The sequence below is a fragment of the Thunnus albacares genome, chromosome 14 (genome assembly GCF_914725855.1).
Source record: "Thunnus albacares chromosome 14, fThuAlb1.1, whole genome shotgun sequence".
Taxonomy (NCBI): Eukaryota; Metazoa; Chordata; class Actinopteri; order Scombriformes; family Scombridae; genus Thunnus; species Thunnus albacares.
The window spans coordinates 26,461,908-26,482,893 of record NC_058119.1 but is presented as its reverse complement, the minus strand read 5'-3'; the positions used below and the strand labels follow the sequence as shown (position 1 = coordinate 26,482,893).

At 41.0% G+C, this 20,986-nt stretch overlaps 1 protein-coding gene across 2 annotated transcripts in view; it reads left to right on the top strand.

Moving 5' to 3' along the window:
• Positions 1-18,072, top strand: part of LOC122996934 (pro-neuregulin-3, membrane-bound isoform) — a 385,190-nt gene extending 367,118 nt beyond the window's left edge. Inside the window, exons 7-9 of one of the 2 annotated variants that reach the window (XM_044372740.1) lie at positions 4,918-5,033; positions 8,229-8,414; positions 14,940-18,072. In XM_044372740.1, coding sequence (XP_044228675.1) covers positions 4,918-5,033; positions 8,229-8,414; positions 14,940-15,630 — 993 coding nt within the window. In that variant the 3' untranslated portion in view covers positions 15,631-18,072. Of the gene's footprint in view, positions 1-4,914; positions 5,034-8,228; positions 8,415-14,939 lie in introns of both variants that reach the window. The other variant, XM_044372739.1, reaches the window with a different exon arrangement.
• The last annotated feature ends 2,914 nt before the right edge of the window (positions 18,073-20,986 follow it).

The window sequence follows — 20,986 nt, the reverse complement described above, 5'->3', positions numbered from 1 at the left end:
CTGTCTGCAGGCAATCAATTACCAACATTTCTGAACAAAGAGCAACGAAGGCCAGGGTCAGTGGTGTTTTAGGAGCGTGAAGACACACAATGTGTTGAATTTCTCTCCGTCTCTGTCACTGAATCACCATTTCATGTTACCATATCTAACTTTAAATTGGATTTTTACTTTTTAATATCGTGTTTAAGCACATGCACTGGTAGATAAATACCTTACATATTCAGGTAGGTCGTACAAAGGCAGCAGAACTTTCCAGCAGTGGCCAGTTATACAAAATGAGCACCTCTAATTAGTACCGCAGGGCCCTTTGTTGGATGTATTTGATTAAGCAATGAACTAAAGACTGTCTCTTAGTGAGACAGTCTTTCTCTATCAATCAGGTTTCATTATCCTCTCATGTATTCCACAGGTGTTCCACCTAGTCTGTCTGTCATTGCAGGAACACGTAATTAAATCAGTTCTGTCTCTGTCATGAACAAGACCATCCTGAACCTGTTTCACTCCAGCCTCTATAACTACAGTGTGTGTGTGTGTAGCTGTATATGTGTTTACAGTGCTGTAAAGCTGCCTTATTAATGCCAGCATCTCTGCACAAATCATAAAAACCGTCTCCTGGTTCTCTCCAGATAGTACGTCAGTGTTAAAAAAACCGTCAGTGCCAGAGGCATGCAGTGTATGCTAGCCCCTATTTCAGAGATTAAAACATCCATTATAGAACACACACACACAAACATATCCATTAATACATGCTATTACATCCTCTCCTTCCACTACAAATGTCCAGACTCAGCAGGAGGTCGCCTGTCAATGCGATGATTACTTTTGCTGGCTGAAGCTGCTCACGTTTATGGAGCTAAAGATCAGTTTCTTTGCCTGCAGCTGTGCGAGCAAAACATTACAATTTTATTGATGACCTCTATAAACAGTCAGTATTGCTGTATGACACATGCACACAGTTTTTTTTTTTTCCTCATTCAGCCTTTTCTAGAGCTTAAATCTGTTTTCAAACAGAAAGAAAATGGACGCTGAACCGCACACAGTGTCAATATTAACAAACTGGAGACACTTCAGAGCTCTTTGTGAGTGTTCAACGGATAAATAAGTCAAACACAAGTCTTTGTCTTTCTACAGCTGTAAAAGCAAAGCGGCGTAAAGTCAATGAACTCGGACACTCCCTCTGTTATGACAAGCAGTGTCGATTATACCGGCATCCATTTCTTCTTAATCATGAATTAATTAACAGCACATCCGAGCGTTAACAGATCCTCCTCCTGTTTGAATTATTGTAGCCCACTCTCTTAGGTCGCCAGCGTAAATGTTCCACTGTTGAAATTCATATTTTCTCTTTTATCACAGGCTGAGAAACCAGAAACTGTTCACTGGAAGCTTCTGTATCAATTAGCAGCTCCAGCGTGCGTGGTGTCGGAATATCAGAGGGTGAGCGGAGAGATGAGAGGGATTTTAGCAGTCAGACCGCAGACGGAGATGCAACAGGGTGGTGTTGGATTTAACTGATAACTCCTTTAAACATATTTGATTTGTGTTACATTAATACTAGATCTCAAAAGAGAAAGATTTTTTTTTAAAAGAACGGTCAAATAGTTCTGGAAATCCCCTCAGGAATGACCGGACTCGTTCTCCAAGTTTAGTAAATCTCAGATTTGTAAGGCTGCGGACTGCAGGTTGTATGTATCGTTACATTTCCCTTGAGAGATCAGTGAAGCTGCACTCATGCCGAGTGAAATTTTTCTGGTTCCAACGTAAGAACAGGGTGAGCAGTGATGTAAGCACATGAGATACGCTGCAGTTTAAGCTCTTCTTTCTTATCAAAATGTGAAACTCAGATGTGAAAGTTTAAACTAAGTTGTCAAAGATCAAGATTTAAAGATTTTTATTAGTTCCTGATAAACCTGCTTTCTGACCGTCTGCATTTCTGCTTCAGTAGAGATGGTAATCTATATACAGTATGAATTTTAAGTTCCAAAAGAAAGTCATAGTCATAGTTTTATTAGTACAAATTAGCCTCCAAACGTCTGAATAGTCACATAACCATGGCAGCATGTGTGACACTAATGAGGCTGGTGTCCTGCCGTGGGTCCTCAAAAGGGATTGCGTCAGTGACAACCTTGTTAGTCAGACATCAAACTAAAAACTTTGTATAAAGAAAAAAAGGAATAAATGTACTTTGGGAGCAAGACATTGCACAAAAATAGGTCTATCTTACCTTATGTTACAAAAGTCTACAAGTAACTGTCTAGACAATGCTGAGATAATGCAAAAAGAAAAGGAAAGAAAACTGTCATCATCAGAAAGATACAAACCACAGATTTGGTTTATGTGGCAGATAAAAAAATCGAACCGGCGCCATTCTCCTTGAATCTTTTAAAGTTGGTTTTAACACTTTCTTGCTTTGTCCCGTGTTCTTTTGAGGAGTTCGCAGTAGATCTTTGCTGCTGTGCAACTGAGTGACTCTGCCTTGTAGAACGCATTGTGAAGCATAGAATCAAAGAGCTGCTTTGTTTCATTGTACATTGTGTCTCTCCAGAGACGAGGGGGGGGGGGGTTAAAAGGGAGAACCTGGGACCTACATAGTATCACAGTGGTGCTGATTTAGACATTGTGTCATGAAGGCTACAAGAAGGAAGGAGGAAGGGAGAGGGGACAAAAGAGGGATCGATGCGGATGAGAAAGAGATTTCGAGGAGGATGGAGAGCAATAAAGAGAAGATATACATTGTTATTGAAGGCAGAGTGCATTTCTGAACACATTAAAGGACTTGTGATAAATCTGGTCAGAAACCTCCGAGGCAACCTGTTCAGTCCAGCCGCCAAAAAAGTCTAAACTAGCTAGGTTACACTTACAATAGCAAGTACGCTTTTCAATGTAGAACACCATGAACTACAGCGTCAAACTTTACCATAGAGTTGGCATCAACTTATTTTTAGTCTCAACAAAAAAATCTACATTAAAAGCTCCACAAAGATATAATTTATTAAAGGACTGTGACAACCATGTATACTGTATAAAGGGAATCTTAAATACAGGGTGCTGTTAATTCACCGTCTCTGTAAGTATTTAAATTCTGATATTTTTTGATATCCCACAGTACAAAGACGCACTGAGAGCTTAATTGCATAGATTTACTAATCAACTTCCCCTCTGTGATGAATCCAGGCTTTGAAAGGGCTTTTTAATGAATACTTTCATGCTATTTCTGCTCTGTATGATGCAGATGAGAGATAGCACAGAGAGCAGGAATAATACGCAACAATAGTTGTGAGGCAGATGCAAATTATGTGCATGCAAACTTCTCAATAAAGGTTGTAACCACAGTTTATTTTAAAGATTTTAAAAGATTTAGGTCTGAGGAGTATTTGCTTAATACTAAACATAATTGCTTAGTGGTCAAAAATTAATTTAGTCAGTGTGCTAGATAAAAGAGGAACTCCTTATATAATGTGGTGTAAGATTATGTAATGGACCCTCTAATGACCCTACTGGCAACTCTGTCTCTTAGAAATTACATTTATATGCGACTAAATTGCAACAGCGAATACGCTTTGGCAACATGAAGCCACTCGAATGACATTTTCTGTCAACATAATGAGGCAATGTTGTTAATTAACACATGTGACAAATCATTAAAACTTTGATACTGAACATATGAGAGAAATGTTCACTGACAACATATTTTAATTGTTTTTCGTCTTGCAGGACAAGATCTGCTGGTAGTAAGTGGAGCACAATTAAACTTTTCATAGAAATGTTTAGGCATCGGTGGTATTTGGTTAAGGTTAGGGAGAGATCACAGTCTTGGGTAAATACAGAAAATAGTCTACAGTGATTTTATTAATATTTAACCCAAAAACCACAATCTTTCTAATCTGAACCAAAGTCTGGATCCAAACCTTGGTCACAGCTATGTAGAGCTTCAGTCATTCAAACAGACTTTGCATGAGACAGGGCTCAGAAAGTTCCTCAGCTTTTGGGCCAAGGGGCTTTGAGTAGCTGACTGTGATGCTAAAGTTGTGATTTCTGCAACAGAATTCAGAAGATGTTGTTATTCTTTGTGCCACTGTTTCAGCTGGGATCTCACCATCTCACCAACGATAAATTTATACTTGGATAATGTCATCTTGCTGGATATAAAATCATTGAGTGTAGTTTATGAACCACTGTCTTGCAATTGGAACAGTCTAGACTGCAGTCAAACTACTCATTAGTAGTGAGTTGTAGTTACTCTATACTGTATGTAAACATTAACACTGGATGCTTCGCTGTATTTCCTTTGCTAACGAGTCAAATCTTGTAGAGACAAAGACTTCTTCTTCTTCTTCTTCTTCTTCTTCTTCTTCTTCTTAGGTATCTCATTTTTTTTGGCTTAGCTGCCACATTAAGCGATTATTGGCAGGTCTTGTCCTGAGTGATATTGCCATCCTCCATTGTTAACTGCAAAGCCATTGTGCTGCAGATCTTATCGAGCTATCAGCAGCCTCCCTCTGCTCTCCACACAGGAGAATTTACCTCGATCCTAGAAAAGGCAAAAGTGATGTTGAGGAAGGTGGGAAAAAGGCAGAAATAGATGTAACTCGACCTTATTTAAACTCTGACAATCAGCTCCCAGAATCAAGGCAGCAGCCACTCCCAACCCCAAGGCTCTCTATGTGTGAGAAAGAGCTGAGGGAGGTTAACCGAAAGACAGAGGAGATCTAAGAAATTTCACTTTACCCCTTGCTTGGGAAGGAGGAGAAACTTTTATTCTCAATGGGAAGACTATATGAGCATGATGTGAAAGTACAGTACCAGTCAAAAGTTTGGACACACCTTCCCATTCTTGCACATGTCTATAACATCACTGGCAGTAATTGTTTGAAGGATTCTTTATATGTTATTTGCATTCTGGTTTTGTTTCAGCAGTACTGCAAACGGTCCTCTCAGTCTCGCCAGGGCAATGTTTGTGAGTCCAGCTTTGCACACTGCAACATCACCACCACACCAGCCAACAGCTCCAGAGGCACAGCAAAACATCACAGGTAAATGCATGGTAACAAGCGAATGGACTGCACTTTTCTACCATAAAGTGAAGTGATTTGTACATTAAAGGACATGGCTGGCAATTTTATATATGTGCAGAGCCAAACCACCAAAGAATTGATCTACTTGCAGGTATTATACATGTATCCAAAGTCTGATATATCTTATTCTTCTGTGCCGTAGCCCTCCGTTGTTTTCCAAAAACTGTTCAAAACATGTTAGTTCTTTTAGAAATTAACAATGTAGTAGGCTAATCTCTGACTGAGAACTTGCTATTATTACTCTTTGGAGCCAAACCAATGACCATAAAGATCTTTGTGGTGAAGGAACATGTCACCCAGTGCGGCTGTGGCTCCAATGGAGAGGAATAAGATATATCAGGCTTTGGATAAACACACAATACTTGTAAGTAGGACGAGTTCATTGTTGGTTTGGCTCTGCACATGTGATTTGTTGACAATAAGATAAAATCACCAGCCTTATCCTTAAACGGACAAAACACCTTACAATTTGCCTCTCAATCACCCATTCACACACACACACACACACACACATCCACGTACCTGTGGAGGCAGAGTTGACATGAAAGGTGCTGGATTGTCAATCGGGAGCAACTTGGGATCCGGTGACTCGCTCCATGACGTGTGTGGACAAGAGGAGCGAGCCGGCGATTAATGGATGAGCCACAGCCGCCCACAATATTCCGTACACAGGTGTAGTGTTACACTTGAGATACAGCATTCACCTCACTTCACTGCGGAAAACAGCAATAATTACAGTTATACCAACAATAGGCAACTTCAGTGTCCCTTCCTATAATGAGCATGGACGCAGTGAAGAGAGAAATTGAATTATCCACATTACAGTGCAGCCAAAGCTAATTGCTGATTTACGGAAGAATGATAGTAATTATAATTAAAGCTATAAACATGTTAATAAGCATATCTATAACGGACATGAACGCAGAGGAGATGGGACAGAGATAAAACGGGAAGCACATGTGCGGGAATTTATGAGCCAACGCAGATGTGTAAATCCTAGTAAGCTTTTTCTCACACTGCTCAGTGGTGTGTTAGAGCTCGTTGGGCTTTGGCATGTTCATCAGTAGCAACACACTCCAACACACACATGAGTGCCTACTTCTGACAGAGTTAGAATTCACTTCTTTGCCAAGACTGGATTTTCTGTTACAACACACATGAACAAACACATTCAAAGAGCTGAGTCAAAGAGAAGGGAGCTCCGGCGGATCGGGATAGTACGTCAGACCATCTATTCGGTACTCTATTTTTGTAGTTTACAGGAATTTCATTCAGTAATGTATTCAGTGACTAATATATTAACCTCTGTCCCAGGTGTGTGTAGGTATGTGCAGAGGAGTAAAAAAAGCATTTTGGACTTGAAATGAAAGGCAGCCTTTTTTAAAATTTTCACTCACATGCACACAAAATGCACACATAATGCTGTCTTTCATCGGCGTTCAGTTACGGGTATTCACATCTGAGAGCCTCTCAGCGCACCCGTCGTCTTCTGCTTCTAAATGCTTAGCAACTCCACCAAAGCAGTTGGGGATTAATCACCTTTTTCAAGGGGATCCAGGCAGTAGTTGTGAGGGGATTTTCCCAGACTTTCCAGAAGTAAAATCAGACAACCTTCCAACCCCAGAAGTCCACTTCTCTAACCTTTCAAGCTAAACTCCTGCCAGATTTTTCTTTCTCCTTCACCATCGTTTCTTTCATTGAAGCACTTGGTTAATCACAAGATTATTTAGCTTGGAGTCTGTCTGCTCTTACCACAAATGACATCCCCGGTGGTTTATTTGTTTGCAATCACATCAGCTTATGCAGGGACTTGGATACTATTGTCAGGAAAGCAGAGTGTGTTGGGATACCACCGTCCAAGGCTAATTCCGTGTTTCAGAAATATCTCATTGAAAAGCCTTTATATAAACCTTTGCCAACACTATTAAGTGCAGAGCTTCCAGTTGTTATAGCTAAGAAGCCCTTTTTTTAAAAAGCAAATCCATCCTTCAAAACAGCAGAGTTAAATATGAATGAATGAGGGCTCAGAGCCAGAGCGCTGCAAGTAGCGTTTTAGGCAAAAATTAAACCTAAAATCAAAATATGATAGATTTAAGCAGCAACTCACTGAAGAGGACATTTTGCCACTTGTACTTACACATTTTCTGTCTCCATAATGTCTTTTGACAGATTGTATGTAAGTTAGTCATGCATCTTTTTTTCTCCAATGGTGCATGACTAACCAGTGATCCAATTAACAGCACTCTGAACTTGCAGCTTTTTTCTACTGCAGGAATTTTTCCAGGCACCCAAGAACCTTTTTAGAAACTCAGAGACTTTAACAGCATATCTGACTAGTGCAACTTTTGTCTTTAGCTAAGCAGGACTCAGCAACAATTTTTCTTCTTTCAAACATCAATCACAATACATTTATGACTGTATTCTCGTTGCAAAACAAAGTTTGTGCCTCAAGCAAAGCAACAAATGCACAAAGAGGTTGTTCAGTTCCTGAATTACTGCATGAGCAAAGTTCCTGGGTTCCTTACTTTCAGGGAGTATTTGTTCCAAGAGGAACATTTGAAAATTACTTTCCTAGCCAATTCAGTTCAATATGGCTTTTTTTGCAGTGGTCATGTACTGATGCAGACATCACTTAAGAGATTATTTAATACTGTGACCCGATGCAAAAAAACTACCCAAACCTGATATGCATTAAGATTTAACCCAATCCAAAAACAGCTGGGGGACAATCAGTCTCCAAATAGGTCCGAGGATAATTCAATCCGATCCCAAATGCAGTTGACCCAAATAGACCCCAATGAAGAGAGAACACCGGCACCAGCAGCAGCATGATAATCCACTAACTGATGAGCTGCCGCGGTCGAAATGAGTAGCAATAAGAGTCAATAAACTCTCTCTGGCTTGCCTCAAAAAACACATTTTTCAACTATGATAATGATGATGAGGGTACACATAATCAGAGCTGATAGTGAGTCCTCTCAGACCCGCCGCAATATCCGAGACCCAAAAATGATGGTTTGGGTCTTGAATATTTGTATCTGAGTGAACCTGATCTACTTAAACCAGCTAAAATACCAGTAGAAACATATAACAGCATCTTCTATCAGACACTATATCAAAAAATAACTCCTGACTTTTTTAATTTTTCTTCAGAAGTGGTTCCTTGACTCACAGCCCGGATCAAAGAACCCGGGCAGCCCATTGGTCAGCTCCTCGCAGGACTCCACCCATACCCAGAGGAAGGTTAAATCCAATCGGAGGATCCAAGTATTCGGGTCCCGCCTACCAACACCTTCAGGAAGTCGACTCATCTGAGAGGGAGGCTGAAGCACAGAGAGGGTGAGGAGATTGAACTGTTGACAGGAAGTCAAGAGGTGACATGACACCTCAAACTAATCATAAACCGTGTGTTTTTGTCGTGAAATGGGATATTTAATGAGAATATTACAACTCAATTTATAGTTTTTATCATCAGTGACATCAATCAGTGACTTTATTTGGGATACAATGTCTAATGTGTAATACAGACCATCAAAACTTATTCACAAGCTCTCTCTATGTCAACAGGCAAAAGTTGTTTTAGGTGCAATTGGAGCTTTATTACAGCGAGAGTGTTTTAAAGGTTTATATGGTACATATTTAGATTCAATCCATGAAATCATAGTTGAATCATCAACCTCATTCTCTCTTTCTGTCTCTGCTTTACATCTTTATTCTCTGTATCCCTCCATGTGCTGAGTCATTTCAATGATCTGAAAAATATAGGCCTGCCATGGACAGAGAGAGCGTAGGATTTCATTACATGAGTGGATATTTCAAAGCTATTTCAGAAAGAATTTCAAATTCTCTGGTTGTTGTTTTCTTTTCTTTTTTTTCAAGAGAAAAAAAATGAGTCTACATTTCTTTTTTTTTTTGATCCTCCCACCCATCCCTTTGTTTTCCAATGTGCTGAGCAAAGATAAAAACAAGGTCACGTTATGTTGTGGTCTGCAGTACAGTGGCACCAGTTCAAAGGAAACGCTTCCCTGGTGCTTGTGCTTTTAAGGACACGATACAGGCTGCAATCCAGATTCTTCTCTCCCTCTCTCTAACGTCTTTTCATGCCTGTGCTAAATTCTGATTCTCAGCTCTTTTTTTTTTTAATGTGAGGGCTTAGCATGCAGGCCAACAATTAAATCCTAACACTCAAATGTAACACAGTAGGGTTACCCTTCTCAGGCAAACCTGCGTGTGCGTGGACGGCAGCCAGGGGAAATGCAAATGATCGGTGCAAATGATTAGCAAGAAATGTATTCAGTGTAGACAGGCGCTGTGCTTTGACCCATTTTTTGGTGGGTCATGAGTCAGTGCTTTACCCACCTGCACCGGCAAGCCTCACTTCAGGCGTTCAGGTCCCAGCGGTCCCGGCTCAGGATAAAGCTTCACATGACCTACATGCATACTAATAGAAAGAGGAAGAGGAGATAGACGCAGCTGGACAAAAAACACACTCCCCTCGCTCGCTGTGTGCACAGTGCGCACGCAAATAGCATAATGTAGACTCAGGGGTATGCACAAGCAGGGGAAACAAGTGTGCACACCCCTGCCCTTTTTTTTTTTTTTTTTTTTGCTCTGAGCAATGAGGTTTTCTTTTGTTTGAATCTTTATTGAGGCAGGATATTTCATGCTTCATGCTTCATTTTCCCTCTAATGTCACCACTGAGGGACACTTGAGCTGCCTAAGTGTGCCTCTCCTTAGCACAAGCGCTCTTCTCGTCGGCCCCCGGTGCCGTTTAAGTGTCCCTGCAGCCAGCTCAGGTGTCCTCTGTTCAGCCTGAGTGTCCTCTGATCAGCCCAAGTGTCTCCTGGTCACCCAAAGTCCATCCTCAAGTGATTGTTGGTCAGTATAAGTGCCCTCTGGTCGGCCCGAGTGTCTTCTGGTTGGCCCGATTGCCGCCCATTTGGCCTTTGGTCAGCTTAAGTGTGTTCAGGTGTCCTCAGTTTGTCTTAAAGGGAAGCTTAGGTATTTTTTAACCTGGACCTTATTTTCCCATCATTTTCTGTTTAAGTGACTAATGGGGACAACAAATTTTGAAACTGGTCTGAGCTATTCAGCCCACAGCCGTGAAATGGGCTACAATGTAATCTGATGGGGCAATTACACCCATCAATATACCTCCACTAAAAGTGCTTGTTTTTGCCACTGACAGGTTCAGATTGTTATTATAAGTGTCTGACAACATTATGGAAATTTCTTTACCTTTCGCTTGATCTGGTCCATTTGTTTTGTGTCTAACGAGTTGAGTTGACATCGAAATCAGCTAAATATTTCAGCCATGACTTTGAAAATCTTTTAGATAACACTAAGCTATGCTTTCTGTACTCCATCACAACCAACTCCTCCCAGCACTCCTCTCTCCAACTCCGTCATGGCTGAATATTTAGCTGGTTTCGTTCAGTCCGAGTGCCCCCTGGTCAAGCAAAATGTCTCCAAGCCCACCGAAGCATCATCTCTGATTTCGGTCTGAAGGCAGCCGTAACGCTTCTAACAGAAGGTGCCCATCCGTGCTTTCTGCATCGAAATGTGCAGATGAAAAAGTTGTGCAAAAAGCCAGGAGGTCATGCTCTCTCGCTTACTCAATCAGTCCACATTTAGAAAATCACTCACACACAGTCATTCAGATCACACACTCATCACTGACCTACACACTCCCCATCAGTCAGTCACTCTCCCCACCTACACACTGGTTCACTCTCTAATGTACAATTTCTCAAAACAGCAGATGGACAGACAGACGACAGCATCCCTCCACCATAGTATGGAAGTGTGGGTTGCCATGGAGACATTTGACCGCGACTGCTGCAGTAAGAGAGACCGAGGGAAACAGAGACAGAAATAGAGAGACAAGCAGTTTGAATCCATCCGACACAGACGGAAAAGCGTATGAGAATAAAGTAAAAAAGAAAAAAGAAAAGAACAAAAACAGCAGCAGGGAACTAAAAGGATGTGATAGAGGAGTGTGGAGATAGCATATGACAGTTAGAAAATGCTTTAAAGAAAGGTTGACCATTCTATTGAGAAGCCTAGCGTTATCAAAATGGCTGACAGGGAGACAGAAAGTCTTGTGTTGTTACTACTATTTAAAGATAAAGCTGTCTCCAAAATGGCTGACGGAGAGACTGTATGCATTTTTGTATTTTTCCCACTGTTTGCAGTATTTTTTCTTCTTCCTCTCTGAGTTTGTTTTGCACCACATCATATATAGATAGATATATGAATATATATATTTGTGTATACTTAGCTTTCACACAGACAGACAGAGCCTCTGCATGTGTCTGTGTGTAGGTGTACACACCTACATGTATGCATAAATGCATGCGTGTTGCTTCTTAGAACATTTCTTAATGTTGCAAGGTCGCTGCGTCACGTTACATAGGGATTTTACTTAGAATTTAGCGGCAAACAGACAAGATATACTAGGAAATTATCTGTAGGGGGATGGATTAATGAAAATTACTGTTAACACTTGTACATGTAATGAGCTCCCGTAACAGATAAAAGCTTGGTCACTTATCTCACCTCAGTTGCACACAATCTCTCTGTAATACCCCTCTAGCTGCTCCCTCGTCGCTTCAGGGTCTATATTTGAACTCTGCTTCATAGATTTTTGCAATCTGATTGTGTTTCAACACATCAAAAGAGAGATTTGTCTGTGAATGTTATCTCGGGAATTAGCACCCTCGCATCATCCTCTCTTATCGCTTGCGGGATCCTCTCTGTGGGCCCCGCTAAATCTCCACTGTGGTTTTCAGCGAGGTTTTCATGTCTCGGAAAAAATACTGCGGCGATAAAGTGTGGATGTGATTTCCTTAGAGTCTGAAAAAGCACCTTCTCCACCCACCACTATTTTTGTACGCCTTGATGGAGAGCATAAGTGTGTGTGATGAGGGTATTACAAGTAAGAGAGATGACAGGTTGTGTTTTGACATGGCAGAAAAAGCCAGCCTTTGCAGAGGATTATGCATTGTTACACACAGATAATGAGGCGCCGCTCCAGAATGCAGCTGGATTTAGACTCTGATAACACTGAAGGGCATGGTCAGTCATATAAAGAGGAAGAAAGAGATTATATCTGGACTCAAGGAAGTTAGGTCGGGACCAGAGGCTTGGTGTAATGCCGCTGTAGAGAGAACAAACCACCAGCTTTATTTTCAGACTTCAAAACATCTGTTTTTTTGGAGCTGTAAGTGAACAGACCTGATGACTCCAGAATCAGCACCTTGGACAGCGGTCGTGACACTCAGGAGACAAGAATAGTTCTTAAAGAGGTATTCAGTGTGTTTACATGCATTTAATATGTAACCAGGTTACTGTCTGCTTTTTATCAACCAAACTTTTTAAAGCATAAGGTGATTTTCTATATTTTTCTTATTGTCAACAAATCTCTTATTCCTTCTCTTATTCCTCTGTGCTGTAGACCTCCATTGTTGTCCAAAAACTATTAAAAGCAAATCAATGAGCCACACCGCTGCACTGGGTGACATGTTCCCTAATCACTAAGAGTTTGGGCACATTAGTTTGTTTAGAAACTAATAACAACGATCACATTTTCAGTTTTCAGAGTAGTTCTGGCCTGTTAGGACATGTAGCACAACAAGCTAGTGAAGCACTGCAAATGTAACAGCACATACTCAGTGGTGTCTGCCTTACACAGAACTACTCTCCTGAGACTGAAAATGTGATCTCTGTTATTAGCCGTTGGAGCCGTTTCTAAACAAACTAATGTGCCCAAACTCTTCAAGGCGAAGGAGCATGTCGGCCAGTGCAATAATGTGGCTCACTGATGTATTTTTAATCGTTTTTGGACAACCACGGAGGTCTACAGCACAGAGGAATAAGATATATCAGGATAGACACACAATACTTGTATGTAGGATTGATTCATTGTTGGTTTGGCTCTGCACATCGGATTTATTAACAATCAGGAAAATGCAGAAAATCTCCAGCATTATCCTTTAAATGTGTGTCCTTAAAAGCATAGTTTACTAATGGGGGTAAAAGATTGGAGAAACCTGATTTCATCAGCTAAATTTATGCTAGAGAAACAAAATTTCTTGGCCATACATATGAACGTGTAACAAGGTTTGACTTTTTTTTTTATAACAATGTATACTCATAACAAAAACTTCAGGGAATGTATTGCTGTGGCAGCAGTGCAGCAGGGTGCAGGAGAACATCATTACTCACAGCAGTGCATCCCTCCATCCAAAATAATTGAAACTGACATTAAAATAAAGAATAGTAGTTTCTCAAAATCTAAACATGTCAGTTTCCACAGCTGAAGGTTAAAGTTCAAATATATTGATTGGGAATAGGAGAGATTATATAGGGGTTTCAAATCAGGCTATATTAAAGATGTTCACACCAAACGCTGAGACCAGAGAGATGAGCAGACAACCAACGGGAGTTTATTTCATTACACACAATTACCAATGCAGCCCCTTTCAACTCACACCCAACCCCTATTTATACCAAAGCGGACGTGACTTTTGGCACTTTCGTGAGTCAATGATCACTTGGATTTTGACCAATGAGAGTAGGACATTTCTTAATTTCGTCTTTGCACGCTGTGTGCAAAGACTATTCCCAGATGTCTCCCATTTGTCTGGCAGCCTGACATTTTTAGGTGTGTCAATGATCGGCATAGGTCAAAGCGACCTGGCAACAAGAGTACTTACTTTTCCAGAGATTGTAACCAGATCTATCTCTTCTGGTACAATTCCACACATTATCAAGTTTTTTGCTTCTACAAGATCTCTGATTACTAACCAGCTGCATGTAGTTGCACATGCAGGTTAAACTTGTTCTCTAGTTTCCTGATTTTTCTCCGTCGCCATGTGTCTTGTGAACATATGCATATAGTCATCAATCATGAACAGGCAGCAGATAGAAAATGTGCAGTTTAATTCGGTTAGGTTGTGCACAAGGACGGTAATAAACAAACCGAGACTAATAAGTGCAGACAGACTGAACAGGAACAACACAGGAATGAGAAATAGGTTGATATCTTGATTTGATTTGCAACAGAAAGAAAACACGAACATACCGAAGACTTCTGCAAGACAGGTAGGGTGATACAATAGGTCAAATCTGCAAAGACGTAATGAGAAAAAACTTGAGAGGAGTGAGAGAACTGAGAAGAAAGATGCCATCAGACGTGTGACAGAGGGCAAAGTGAGGCAGATTAAAAACTTCTGCCTGTTTTAATTTGAATCGGCAGAGTTATACAATCTCTAAGGAAGAGTGAAAGGGATTCTCAAACAAAGCAAATGGTGTTTAATTTAAACCGTAATTTCTTTCTGTGTTTTAAAAAAAGAAATTAGCACACATGATGCCTGATTACCTCAATCATCCTTGACTGAAATCTGAAGTCTTAACCTTTGAAAGAAGACTCCTCATTTTGGAACTTATTTAAAGTGATTAAACCAATAATATAAAAAGTGAACTTTCTGTTACCTCTACACTTATATAAGGGAGTTGAGATTTTTTGAGGCTTTTTGTGTGTGTGTGTGTGTGTGTATGTGTGTGTGTGTGTGCAGACTTGAATATACAGAGATGAAAGAAAGATGTCAGACTCATTTTCCCCCTCCGCATCCTCCGTTAGCTTGCGAGATGGCAAAGGGTGGAGAGCTGTCCCTCTGTGTATTCTGCCAGGGTTTCAATGTGGGAGTTTGAAAAGGCGATCGAGTTGAAATCGCACTCAAAGACACAATAACTTCTACTCTAGGTGAAGTGAGGAAGTTTTTTTTTTTCCAGTTCAGTAACCTTTTCTCCATTTCTTTTTTTATCTCTCTCTTGTCTTCCTTCATTTCCACCTTCTCTAGTTGCCAGATGCAGGGAGAGAACCAACGCGACCACCTCAGACGAGATGCCTTCCTACATATGCAAACTCCTGTTTCCATGGAGACAACATCATCACCTTGGAGCGGCCGCGTGGAGGTGCGTTCAGGCCTGTGCGCTCCGTCTGAGAACCACGATCCGAATCCCGTCACCCGCAGCCTGCGGAGGCCCGGACGCCGCCACAGCCACTCCCCTCCACCACCGTTTCGCTCCTGCTCTATCCCCATCATCCCCTCCGTCCAGTGTCACCATGACAACGAGGTGTCTTGTATGCAAACCACCGTCACCCCAGCAACCACAGTGATGTCAACCTGCGGAGCCGCACCCGGCAAAGAAGAGAGGAGAGAGAAAGCAGCGCACGCCGCGCTGTCTTCTACTTCCTGCTCGTCCACCGTTGGCCAGCAGCGGGACGAGGTGGCGCTGCTGCTGGAGGAGGCGCAGGAGCAGCTGAGGGCGTTGGCGTTGGCTCACAGGAAGCAGGAAGAGGGCGCGATCAGCGGCGGCGGCGGCGGCGGGGGCGGCTCGGCTGCTACGCTGGTGGAGGCCAGAGAAACTGTTTGCTTCCTGAACCTTAACGGAGGAGGAGCTGGAGCGCTGAGCTGTAACGGACCCACGCAGACCCAGCTACTCAGCCCCAGCCTATCACACAGAGACCTGGGCCAAACCGGCCAATGAAAGGGCACGATTTAGGACATTCCGGTTTGACAGTGTCGGACAGACTCTGACGTACTGCATCTGTGGAAATGCCGAGTTGAAAAAAAAAAAAAAAGTAACATCATGGAAATACTGAACATACGCTGATGATATGCATACCGTATGGATACAAACATATAAACACTTCCTGAGTGGCCGCCTTTACACCGACTGACAGTATGGAAAAAGAGAAAAAAAAATATTTACGTGCATTTAATTACAAAACAAGAGAAACACTCCTACTTAGACAAAAAGAAACCAAATAGTCTGTCAAATCCATGGTGTTTTAATTGTAAAAAGAATATATAAATATATATATAAATATATATGGATATAAATATATGGAATTCAAAAAGTGACCAAGTACAAAGTTGAAGAACACAGGAATGATGTAACTATTTTACTTTTTTTCTTTTTTTTTTTCTTCTTCTCCCTGTTTTGTATTAACTCTGTCACATTTCGGTTCTGGCTCAGTTTCGACAAAAGAACTTCATTCAACGTCCCGCCGCACGTCTACGAGCCGTGCGTCTGATTCTATGAGAATCCAAAATGGCCGACGATGAAGGAGCCTCCACAGCAGACTCCCCCCCCCCCCCCCCCCCTCCCCTCTTCTCGCCTTTTGAAAAACCCCCTGTCTACCCAGCCAAGAATTACAGTACGGCCCTCAAACACCTTGAGGATTTACGACACAAAACAAAAAACTCCCCGGCTGTGTGTGTGTTTGCGTGTGTGTGTGCGTGTCTGAGAGAGTGTGTGTGTGTGTGTTTGCTGAGGTGAAGGGACGAAAGAGGGAGAAGAAGAAAAGACAGGAAACAACTTCTTCTACAGTTTGGTCGGATTTTGGGAGGGCAGATTGCTAAAGACAGTCCGGATGCTGACTCCCGTTTGGCCGGTGTTTCAAACCAATCTAGATTATTTTTGTTTTTGTTACAAATGATATTTTCGCACATATGCGCACACACACTCACCTGTGCATTATTTTACGTTTCGGGTGGACGGTCGGACGACTGGACGGAAGGACAAACGAAGGTCAGAGGGCTAAAAAGGCACCACGGGAGCTAATCCGACATTTTTTTTTTGTTTTATTTTGGGTTTTTTTCCTGTTTTTTGGTTATTAATGAACAATGCTGCTTTCTGGGGCTGACGGGAGGGAGAACAACACAGTTTGGGTATTGAAACAAGAAATAAATGTCTCTATGTTGTATCCTATGAATTGGAAGCTTTTGAATCTCTGTATGAAGTTACAGCCAAATGTTTCTGGTGACAAAAAGTAAAAAAAAAAAAAAAAAAAAAAAAAAAAAAATGGTTGCAATTCTGGTAAAGATTTTTTAAAATAACTGGTGTTCTGGTTTATTGCTTGGAAGACATTTTGACCCCCTGACAGCATCTCGCCCAAAACATACAAGCTGGATAACATCAGGTTTACCTGGTCCTCACCGGCTCCAGACATCTGGGACCAGCATTCACAACGTACTTTATTTTATCCATGAAAGTAGTTGGTAGTTTCCTGGTTTCACCATGATGCCTAGAATACAGAAATCAAGGAGAAATGATGTTTAAAATATGTTTTAACTCTTAAAAATTCATTGTGAACATCCGTTTATGGAAAGATCCTCCTACCTGTGTCGAAAAACACAAATGTTTCCGTCCACAGAAATACAACATAGTTTTGTTTCTATTGATGTTAAACGTCTTTAAGCAGGTTTTAATTTCAGTATCAAGCAACATCTTTGACTTTTATTCCAGTGTTATCTTCTGTAAGAGCAGCTGTCTCTTGAAAAGCAAAGCTAATCTTACTGCTGTGAAACTTTATGTTGGTTCAGTTCAAATTAGGCAGCAACAGGAAGCCAATTTGGGATTTGTTTTTCATCCAGAAGAACGCAACATGTGAAAATGGATGTTTTGCTGTCTATAAAAGTAATTCGCAACAACAAGTACTTAACAATTTCAAGATGTTTGATTTGGGAAAACAAGCCAACTTAATTGTAAAAGCAAAGTAAAAAGTGGAACTTTGGGCAAAAAAAAAGCACAAATGTTCTGTTTAAGAGGTCTGTTTACCTCCATCAGAAGCACTATTACAGGGTCGGGCTAACTTTTAAAGCTTCCAGGTCTATTCTAGGACAGAAAAAAAAATAAGAATGACATGTTGTTGTTCTATGTTTTTGAAAAATAAAATGAGTCTTACACTGAACACTCAAAGCAGAGGTACACAGCTACACAGCTACACATAACACACACACAACAACAAGCAAGTTACTGTCTTCTGTCGTCCACATCATGTTTTCTCTGGTGCATCCTCATGTGTGTGATCGACTCTACGGTTCAGAAAGGTCTGATTCAATAATGCGACATCTGTATACCTGAGAATTCACCTTTACTTATCGAATCTGTCACCATAGCTGAATGGCAAAGCTAAAACCACACACAGAGCTTTCTTTCCTTTCTATCTTTCTCTTTCACTCTTTTTTTAATTAAAGGCTTAGTTTGCCAGAGTGCCATTAAACCCTCAAAAGGCGCTTTTCTACATCAAATTCATGACCCTCAACAGTTTTGGTTATTTGATACTGTTGTCCCTGAAAACGTCCTCACCGGGATGAACGCTGGTGATTTATGGAGGTCGATGTGCTTCAGACACAGCACGGGGGGGAAAAAAAAACTGTGAATTTGTTTGTTTGACCAGTTGTAATCAGTGTACTATGAGCTTTTAACAGATAAAAGTCTGCAATCATCACCTGGATTTGTTTCCTTATCTGACATGAGCCCCTGCGAGTACAATATTTATCCAGCACGTTTCACAACATTTATAAAAATATAATAAAAGAAAACCGGAGATTTGAAATGTCACAGAGCAGGAATATATTCATAAGTCATGGCGAAATGCCAAACAGGGATTTCCTTTTTAATTGACAGTCCTAGAAGAGTTATTACTACACCTTGAGGAAACTGCAATTACTTTTGACATGTAGGTACTTCAGCACAATGAAGCACATCTGAGCATCTGACAATTGTACAACAGAGGAGAGAGGGAAAAACTCATTTAATGCATGCGTCTCCGCTTTCCACTCTGAATATCTTTAAATGGTTTTTTACATGTGCCAGGAATTGAAGACCCGCTCGCCGCATAACTTCCACATCCAGCCGGTTTAACGTTATCAGAAGCGGCACAGAGAGAGAAATGAGGGTGTGCATTCGATTAGGGAAAACCTCGTCGGCTTCTCTTTTTATTGGTCGCAGAATTGGAGAGCATCTCTCTGGCTTTCTTCATTATGTTCAAGTTGATATTTACAATTTTATGAGCTGTGTATGTTTGTATGTACGGGTCTTCATGTGTAGTGTGTGTATAAGTGGATGTATACAGCTCATTATTTTCAGTGGGGTTTTTTTTTTTTATTCACCAGGATTTATTTTGATTATTAAAAACAAAGTTTAAATTGAACACATTTATAAATAAAAAGCACAGACTGCAAGATGAATTTGAATTTGCCTTTTCCCCCCAGTTTTACCTCAATCTCCATTATAATAAGAAGAAAAATCTTTATTTATAGCACACTTTTCAAAAAATCCACATCACAAATCACAATTTTAAAGTTTTAAAATATCATTTGCAGCAAAAACTTTTTTGTAATTTTACCTGTTTGTTGTTTCAGTTGTCTATCTATGGATTCATCGTTCAATGTCGCCGACTATCACAACGGAAACACATTTATTGTGCACTGTGAGAATCTGTGAATGAAGATTTGATACCGGATAGGCAGGAGGAGACAGAATCCGTGTGAATATCCTGTCTTTTTTTTTTTTTTTTTAATCTTGTGAAATTCTATTGAAAAACTGAAAACACATTTACCCAGATCCATTTATCCACATGTCAGGCATATCTCTATAGCTATGTGTCTGTGTTTGTGTGTTTGTGTGTGTGTGTGTGTGTGTGCAGGGATGCAGTTGTGCAGCTTGACAACACTATTCCAACCTCTGACTGCCTCCGACTCTCACTTTCCCCTTTTTTTTTCCCCAAACCAAAGCACAGATTTATGGCCCGCACTGCAGTTTAGCTGCTTCAGCTGTAGTCAGTCAGATGGCAAAAAGTAAAGCAGTTAAGACCATCAGTCCAGTGTCTGTATCCATGTATGTGTGTGTGTGTGCGTGAGAGACTGATGGCTGAGAGTAGAGGTTAGACCATCAGGCCAGAGAGATAAAGGCTACAGCTTGATCCTCCAAAAGCGCCGGACTGTCAGGCAGGGTAACCCCATCAGACCTCATCTGAACCGCACGCCAGTTCAGAGTCAGTGAGCCCAGATACTGTGATGCATATTTTTTTTTGTGCACATGTGTGTCCGGGGTGTATATGTCAGCGTACGTGCAGTTTTCTACGCTTGTGTGCGGTCACGCTTGTGGATCAACATCTCTTTCTTTATGCTCTCTCGTCTTTGCACAAAAAAAACCCCCGCAGCACAGACAGCTACACATCTAGATAGAAACACACGAATAAAACTCAGAGATGCTCTGCTTTCAAAGGCGGGTTGAACCGGATCAAGTTGGAGATAGAAAAGTAGAAAGAAAGAGAGAGAGAGAGGGTTGGAAACTTGTCTTGAAAGTGAAAAAGCAGGAGTCTGGTGTGTGAAAGAAAGCTAATCCATGTTAAAGATTCTGGGTAATTGGTTGGGTGTTTGTGGGTATTTGGACGTACATTAAATCTTAATAACAATGTTCGCTTTTATATAACAAAAAAGTTCCCAAACTCAAAATGCAGACTTTACCTTTAGCCAATTTCAGTAAGGAACGAGCAGAAAAGCTCTCAGTGGAAGCAGAACATCAATAAAACAACATCAAAAAATATATTTGGGGGGGGAAAAAAAACAAACATGTACAAACATAACTGGATTCCAACACCCACAAACGTTCACAGAGCACTAAGATTAGCCCGTCATTCAAGACGGACTATTCTCTATTTCTCCTTTAATTTGCAGGCTAAATTTGCCAGTGTCAGGATCAGCCAGGAGCAAATCCATTTGCATCTGCAGAGCTGCTAATCTTCACACGGTTTCAGGAACACACAGCGGCCCATAATGAGTGGTTGCAGGGCAGATAGAACACGCTTCCCTAATGTTTAAATGAGAGCATGTGTGTGGCACTGTAATTATGACATCTCAGTATGCGGCGTGTAAGGCAACATGTGTCAAGTGGGTCAATGACTTTGGATCCGGTTTCAACCTTTCACGTGATTCACAATGTGTTGCCAGTTTCTTTTAATTTGCTTAAGCTAAAGGAGTTAACACACCTTGTCTGAATTTGTTTTTTTTAACGCATGTCTTTAAACGCATCATCTGAAAAAGGTGTTTTC